Here is an 8,670-nt window from a genome sequence, read left to right as displayed (position 1 = left end):
AGCATCAATAATACAAAACATGCACCCATAATATAAAAATCTGCACAGTTTTTGCCAAGTTCCAAAGTATTCAAACAGTTTCCTTTGTGCAACTCTGACAGCTCTAATTCTAATATAATTTTACCTTTCTAAAATCCACAACATCCATGTTGTAAGAGAGAGAAGTTACCAGAGACACCAACAAACCCAAATCCATCTTGAATTCAGATTAAACCTCCACATTCCCACAACAATTTATAGTGATTTTGCCTAACTTTTTTCTGTTTCCATTCTCCCCCTCCCAGCTAGTGCATAAAGGACCATTCTTTGTGCTGTGTCACTCAAAAGAAACTGAACCATTTCTATCAGGGTGGTTACTCTAGTCTAGTGCAACAAATTCACTTTAAAAAAAGAGAAAAGAAACCAACATTTAGAAGTTAGGAAAGTGATGGGGAAACACACTGAAGATTGTGGGATTAATGAATGACTAAGGAGAAGATCAGGAGAGGTGCTCAATAAAGACAGGATATAACCTAACCTGGTAAAATATCCCAAAATAGCATGCAAATGTTTGAGTTCTTCCAAGCTCTTATCGTTTGTTTGTGTGAACTGTCAGAGGCAAAGAAAACAGGCTTTAAGTTGTAATATTGTTATATTGTGATCAATATAAAAGGAAAGCCTTGCAACAGTGAGCATATTTGGACACATCTTCAGTATCTGAACATCATAACACTATAAGAACACCTAGAGGAAACTGAATTTAACAAACAAACAAACCCAGAAGCGCAAAGCTTGAGAACCTGCACCCACTCCTGATTTGCAGATGGGGCAACAACCTTGAACTGCTAGTTTGGCTGAGTAGACATTGGAGGTTTTTAAAGCATAGGTTGGATGGCCATCTGTCATGGATGCTTAAGTTGAGATTCCTGCATTGCAGGGGGTTGGACTAAATGACCCCATGGGGATGCCTTCCAACTCTACAATTCCATCATTCTATGACAGCCTTCTCCATGGTGTTTTGGAGGGGCAAGGTGTTGGGTGCCCTTGAGGTGTTTTGGAGGGGCAAAATAGCCAATGCACAGGGACAATAGGTTTTGTAGACCAAAAACAGATGCAGGGCACCACGTTGGGGAAGAAGAAGAAGAAGAAGAAGAGTTTGGATTTGATATCCTGCTTTTCACTACCCGAAGGAGTCTCAAAGCGGCTAACATTCTCCTTTCCCTTCCTCCCCCACAACAAACACTCTGTGAGTGAGTGAGGCTGAGAGACTTCAGAGAAGTGTGACTAGCCCAAGGTCACCCAGCAGCTGCATGTGGAGGAGTGGAGACACGAACCCGGTTCCCCAGATTACTAGTTTACCACTCTTAACCACTACACCACACTGGCTGTCAGTGTGTGATCTCTGGTCATTTACAGCAAGAAATAATAAACTTTTGAGACAAAAGCAAAGATGTTCACATATAAGGTGCACAGCGTTTGGATTTGTTGCTGTTTGTGCACATGTGAGAGAATAAAGCGCCTGCATCCTTCCTCAAGTGCACACGGTATTGCACTTCTACCTGTGGCCGCCTCAGACTATGCCAGCATCCCTCCCCAGCCTTAACCATCTTGGAGCATCCTTTGCTGCCTTAGAGTATCGGCTTGCATCTGTTGGGAAGGTACCAACCCTCGCTAAGGGGAGGCCGCAATACCATTGCAATTCGCCTGGCAACAGAACGAGCTCCAACACTTAGGAAACGGGAGAGGTTCTTCCTGAAGCTAGAAAAGCCACAGTTCTCTTCCATAAGCTGCACTCAAAGCCTAGGATGTTTGCAGGAGGTGAAAGGACATTCGCCTTCCTTTTTTGCTCCCCCCCTTCGCCTCGCCACGGCATCCACCGGGTCCGCTCCCCAGGTGGATGTTTGCACGTTGGCGTGGAGATGAACGCCGCTCACAGCCGAGCCTCGCCTTCGTTGCCGCCTCCTGAAGCTGAGGATTGGACGAAAGGAGAAGTGCCGGGCTCCGATTGGGCCCGGCGGGTCTGTCTGTCTGTCTGCCCCGTTTCAGCCTCGGTTGCATCACAGCGTGGGGATGCTGCTCTCTTCGAGCCGAGCCAGAGCAGCGGCGGTGGCGAAGGGGCAATGGTGGTGCTGCCAGAGCATCGCTGCAAGCCGCGCGCGCAGGACGGGCGTAGTAAGAGCAGCAGCAGCCGCTGCTTTGCAGCCATGAGGAGGACAATGTAAAGCGCGGGCCGAGGAGTCAGTGCAATGCAATAGCAGCCCCGGAGCCAGGAGGCGGCGGGGAGAAGGAGGCGGAGGGGGAGAAACTCCGCGCTGCTGCTGCTCCCTCCCTCCCTCCCTCCATTCATTGCCTGCCGTGGACGGATTATCACATTGGGGAGAGGATTCTGGGCAGCTGGGCAGCCCGGCGGGAAGGAGGGAGGTCTCGGCGAGCGAGCGACCCGCCAGCCCCGCGGCTCAGGGCGACGTCGACCCGCCGCCTCCCCTCACGGTCGCCGGGAGCCTCCCCGATGCCTCCCCGCCGCTGCCTGGATGCCTTTGTCCCTCGCCGCCGGGACCTGGCGGGAGGCGGCTGGGATCCGCTCCGGGGAGAGCGCTAGGAGCCTCCTCCCCGCATCTCCGCCGGGCGCCTCTCCGCGTCCTCCTCAGCCTCCTCCTCAGCTCCGTCGCTTCGCGCGCCGTGCGCGGTCAGCGCCACAGCGAAGTTTTCGCGCCAGCCGCGAGGCGCCGAAGTTGCCGCCGCCGCCGCCGCTGCAGGTGAGGGGCGGGCGCCCCGCGGGGAGCGGGCGTAGCTCTGAGGGGAGCGGCACTGGGGGCGAAATGAGCGGCGAGGGGCCGAGCCGGCGGCCGGGTTAGGCGCGAGGACCCGCCCGGCAACACCCCCTGCGCCGCCGCCGCCGCCGCCGCTTTCCCTTGGCGGCCCGGGCGCCCCTCGCTCACCCCCCGGGGGCAGGCAGACCCCCCCGGGAATGCTGCCTGGAGGATGCTGTGGTTCCCGGTGAAGAAGATCCGGAAGCAGTTCAAGCTGCTGCTGCTCCTGGTGCTCCTCACCTTCGCCGTGTGGTTCACCTACCTGCACATCAGCCTGGTGCGCCAAGGCAAGGCGCTGCGCCTGCACTTCGCCTACGGCAGAGGTAAGCAAGCGGCGGGCCCCCCCTTTTATGTCTCGAGGCTACCAACATGAGTCTGACCAAACTGCGGGAGGCAGTGGAAGGCAGGAGTGCCTGGCGTGCTCTGGTCCATGGGGTCACGAAGAGTCGGACACGACTAAACAACAACAGCCTACCCCGGAGTGAGGGCCTTCCTCACCTCAGGGGATCTTCTTTCGCCTTTGTTCAATTGCTTTCAAATCAATCGTTGCATTTCCTTTCCTTCTCCCCCCTCCCCTTACTTAGTTTTGAATCAAAGTATAATAACCTCACCCATGCAGTCCCTTCCAGAGACCACAACTCTTGTGCCCTGGAATACTTTATCTGGAATAGTTACCACCACGACCCACTTTAAATACTGACACTTGCTGGTAAGTTAGGATTCCTGCTCCACTCACCTGGAGAGGAAGAAAGGCTGTGATACAGGAGGACTGGGTTTTAAGTGATTTTGGATATGTACTCTTTGCTCATTAGGAGCAGGGCCATTGTCTCATTTTTGCACTTTGTGCAGGTAGGGTGCCAACTCTCAAAAGTCCTTTCATATATTTGCTATATATTTCGCCTTCCAGTGTCTTCCCCAAACCTGGTGCTGGTCATAACTTTTAAAAGAGTGCATGTGAACACACTAGTATTTGTTTTGGTGTTTTTTTTAAAGAAAAAGATCTGTGGCTATTTGAATTGATCTCGGTTCAAGGAGGACAGCCAAGCTCTTGCCTTTGCCAAACCCTTGATCTCTTAAGGTGCTTACATTCTCCCAATTTGCAGAATACTCCCCCTTTGGCTGGAGAATTGGTATTGGAAATTCTGTAGTTCTATGCATGTTTACTCTGAAATAAGCCCCACTGTGTCCAAGGAGACTTACTCCCAAGTAAATGTACCAAGGATTGCCAAGACAAAGGCGGCAATCTTGATTCAGAGAGGCATACAGAAGAGCCTCTGTGTGGTTAGCTGGGTTTCAAAGCTCAGGTCAGGCACTTGGCTATAATTGCCAACAAACTGTCCAAACCCTCCAGGTCTTTAGTCTTCATGGCAGAGTGTTTGTAGCAGCAACTCAATATTTCTTTAGAGCAAGACTGTGTGATCATTTCTGAATCAGCACAGAGCTCCACTGTATATTTGGGGGGGGGGAGAATTCCAAAGCACATGGAAAATCCAGCTCTCTAACCAGGTCAGTTGCTGAGTTTTGTGCAGGCTTGTTAAAAGAGAGCCCTCTACCAATCTAGCGACAGCTTTATCTTTATGCCACTGGCTTGTTGTGAATGACCAAGGGGGCTGTGCTCTTGTAGGTAGATATTGGATAGGCAGGAGGGTAGAGCACCTCCTGCAGTGATGGTTGTTCACTGGCACATGTGTTTGATGTCTAGCTACATGGAAGAAACAGCATGAAGATGAAAATTAAGGGAATGGGTTGGAGGCACTCCCCAGGTTCAATTTTTAAAAGTTATTCTTTAAATGCAGCTTTTGGTTCTTGACTGGGCCAGGACCCTCAGACTTGCGTATTTCCAGCTACAGGTAGGAGCATAATGATATGCACATATCTTACACAAACAGGAAATGATGCGGAGCCACAGCTGGCAGATATGAAGTTTCTAAAAACTTGTTCTGGAATTAATAAAAACAAGAAATCGACAGCTTTCCACTGTCCTTTGATTTGGTTAGATATTTAGAACTATTCTTTGGAAAATATGCCTTAAAACATATAAGCATTTTTTTTTAAAACTATGAAATGGCATCTTTAAGCTAAGATATGAAACCAAGAGGACCAGAAACATGCATTAATTTCTATAATGAAAGCTAAGATAGTGATTTTTGCAGAGTCCCGGAGATGTAATCAAAAACCCTGTGTTGCCTTACTGCATACCTTTGTGTGCTGATTTCAGTAGCAGAACATTTTAAAAATCTTAACTGGCATTTAGTTGTGGGTCCCTTTTGCAATGGGAAAATTTGTGTAAGCATGAAACCTGCTTCCAAAACAGAGGCTACAAAAGGGTTGGGTGTGGGCTATTGTCTGCATTCCAAGAGCAAAATAATTGCCACAGAATAGAGAGGAACTAAATATCAGCATATTTCAGGAAATCTGGTTCTGGTTTACAGTTCCATTCAGTTCTATATTTAATTTTAAAAAGCCAACTTTATACGAGAATGTGGGGTGTCTTCAAAATAAGAATTTTGCTTTATTTTCTTTCACAAAGGGGAAATGTGATTTAATAGTACAGTTTTGAATTTGGTTATCCTTCCCCTTTCACTAGTGATCACTTCTGATTTTGGTAGAGTTACTTCAGATAAAAAAATGTGAATTAGGCATCAGTATCTGACCTTCCTGTTTCTAAAGGATCTTTCCAAGAACTACTAAAGGGCACTAATCTCTATCCCTAAAAAGGGTCACAACAATTATGAGCATCATAAATGTGTTTGAAACAATCAAGGGATAATTCCTTGTATAAAGTTGTGTTAGTAATAACTCAAACTTGTTATTTTCTCATTTCTAATATGAAGTGAGGATGTGTGAATATTTCACAAAATTGCTTTACTTTTAGATGTTTGAGAATGATTATACAGCAAAAATCTTAAGTTGAAGTACTGACCCTATTCCAGAGGTGAAACTGCTGTTAGAGTTGTGCCTAAATTAATCACAAGCCTTTTACTGAGCAGTCTAGTGGATGAATGAATGCTTATAGGGCATGTGCCTCTGTGTGTATTTTGGAGAATGTGCTTTTCATTTTTAAAAAAGTGGCTTCTTGATTAACCACTGCCAATAATTTGCAATCTTGATGTTGTAAGGTGCATAAATGACTACAGAATGATCCTCTACAAGAGATAGGAGTAATATTTATTCTGTTATGGTGCTTTCCAATACTAACCCAATTATGGCTACTAAATTTTAAAAAAATTAAAGTTGCATAGTGTTGGGCTATCATGGGACACACAGTGGTGACCCAAATGCCTTATACAGCAGTAGCACAGGGGTGCACAACCTGCGCCCCTCCAGATGTTCTTAAACTACACCTCCTATCATCTCTGATCACTGGCAATGCTGGCCGGGCTGATGGGAGTTGTACTCCAGAAACATTTGGAGGGTTTGCAGGTTGTGCACCCCTGCAGTAGCGGATAGTGGTGCTGCAATAACATTGCTACATCAGTGCAGCACCTTGAGTAAATTGCAGTGTTGGCCCTGCCGTAAGTTGCAATGTTACACCGGCACTACTGTTCTTCTACATAATTCTATTGCTATTACAATGGTACCTCACTTTACGAACTTAATCCGTTTCGGAAGTCCATTCTTAAACCAAAACCATTCTTAAACCGAGGCATGCTTTCCCTAATGAGGCCTCCCGCCACCGGGGCCCTTCCACCGTTCAGATTCGATTCTTAGACCGAGGTATAGTTCGCAAACTGGGACACTACTTTCGGTTTTGCAGAGTTCATAAACCAATAGTTCTTAAACAGGGCTGTTCTTAAACCGAGGCACCACTGTATAAGTCACACAAAGGACTGGGCCATCAGAATGCACTCTAAAATGTTTGAGGTGCAAAGGAGTTGCTCTTGCACTTGTTCTCGCAAGCTGCTGCAAGAAAAAATATGTTTAGGGGAAAACTAGCTAGTGGTTCAGCCAGTGTGTTATGCTGCTTGATGATGCTCCTTACCAAAATAATGTAAATTTCAAGATCTTGTGTGTTAATAGTATGTTTAAATTAGGATGTTTGTTAGGGTGATAATGAGTTCATTGAAGATGGCTATTGAGCTTCCTAAAGCAAAATGTTCTTATTTTCCTAGTATTTGAGTCTTTTGACCAATAGATACAGAAGTTTCGGTCTTTGATGCAGTGTGGGGTTGGGCCAAGCACCCTAAATACTCCCATTGACGCTGCAATCTCAAAGCTAGCATCTGATTGATATAGCTATATGCTGCTTTCATCCCCAGGATCAGTAATTTTGAAAGTCAAGGTTGGAGCCTCTTGCTACCAATACAAAGGGAGTCTTCGGGGGGGGGGGTGTCATGAAGGAACCCTGGGTGGTCCAGGGCCTCGGAGTTCTGCTTGCTAGTTGGGTTGTAGTGGCACCACTGGCTCAGATGATGTTTTCCTATGCAAACAATTTCTTCTATGGAGAAAGCCAAGATGCCAGAGTGATATGGTATTGTGGAAAGGTGCATTCAGATTCACAAGCTCTCTACCTGTCTTCTGAAGTGATATTGACCCACAGGTTTATCACCTTCATGGGATGTGGGCCTTAGCCTTGTTTTGTTATACCATATTTTTGGTCCTTTGAATGTGGGCCTGTGTAGCCAACATCCTTCTTTCCATTGATTCAGATGTGAGTGAGCACCATCCACTGAGCCCATCAATCATATATGTGGGGGCCTAGGTTTTCCATCTTCTTGGCTCAGATCAGAGACAGTGACATAAGATTTAGAGCTACTTACTGGTGGCTGGCGAAAGTATTGCCTTTGGTTGAGTTTTGGCCCTTTAACATGTGTGGAAGAGGCTCAAATGCAGTTAGAGAATCAGAGGTGGGAGGGACATTGGCTGTGGCAATTTAAATGTATCAGTACCACTTATGGAGACTTGCCTGTGCAATGAAGTGGTGTGTCTATTGGAAGTAATTGGGAGACATATGTGATTTGAACCATTGACACCAACGGATCTGAATTCAGCTGCTGTTGTGGTTTTGTTGCTGACTAGATATGCTGATACAGAGGAGGATGTGGATAATTAAACACTCACTATAGACACACTCCCATCACATCCTGCTCTCATGCGTGCAAGCATTTAGAGAAAACCACCGATGGTGTTTCTCATCACAAACCTTATGAGGGGTATCTTCCCAATCTGGCAGCTGATGTGCTCTTTTACTCAAAGTGGCATGTACAGTGGTAAGGAAACACCTCCTCCTGCAGCCTGATTCAGCTTGCTAACAGTGCAACTGGATGAACAACAATTTCCTATAGATGAACGCTGCTGTAAACTCTTATCAGAAAAGCAAATGTGCACACCATGAATCTGTGCCCAGTGATCTGTAATATAGGGAGACTTTCTTTGAAGCTGAATTAGTGATATATAAAATCAATGAAGGTGAAGGGTGGGGTGACCAAAGGCTAAGTTCATTCCTATTTTACCAGACCTGTTTGCTATCTGACTGTAATCTGATGACTGCCTTCTATGGTGATTGCTCATGGGCCAATTGTTATTTGTAAAAACATTCATATCAAACTGATCTGATGGCCTGTCTCGCCGTGACCCTTGAAGGGTGTGCAAAGGATAGTGGTGTCTCAGTCTGTAGGCAGAGTTGTGATTTGGTGGCCAGTGGGTTGTATATCCCCTGCAGAGTTTGTAAGGTGCAGAGGGGAGAAAGTGGGGAATGATGATGTAGGATGTTTCATTGCTATTTCTCTATAGTGGGATTCTCTGAAGGCCAGGTGAAAATTATAGATCCTATTAAAAAAGAAACTAGCAAATTATTTAATGTGGAAGTGAGGACTTTCTTACTCCAACAGACTTTTGGGAACTGAATAATGAAACGGCTGGTGCTGTGCTGTTTATATTG

The 8,670-nt window shown here is 46.5% G+C and overlaps 1 protein-coding gene across 1 annotated transcript in view; it reads left to right on the top strand.

Moving 5' to 3' along the window:
- Positions 1 to 2,850: 2,850 nt before the first annotated feature.
- B4GALNT4 (beta-1,4-N-acetyl-galactosaminyltransferase 4) overlaps positions 2,851 to 8,670 on the top strand; it is a 172,400-nt gene continuing 166,580 nt past the window's right edge. Inside the window, exon 1 of the mRNA XM_033156438.1 lies at positions 2,851 to 3,112. Coding sequence (XP_033012329.1) covers positions 2,962 to 3,112 — 151 coding nt within the window. The 5' untranslated portion in view covers positions 2,851 to 2,961. The remainder of the gene's footprint in view (positions 3,113 to 8,670) is intronic.

Source organism: Lacerta agilis, chromosome 1 (assembly GCF_009819535.1).
Source record: "Lacerta agilis isolate rLacAgi1 chromosome 1, rLacAgi1.pri, whole genome shotgun sequence".
In the NCBI taxonomy this organism is placed as follows: Eukaryota; Metazoa; Chordata; class Lepidosauria; order Squamata; family Lacertidae; genus Lacerta; species Lacerta agilis.
This window is presented reverse-complemented; position numbering and strand designations above follow the sequence as displayed.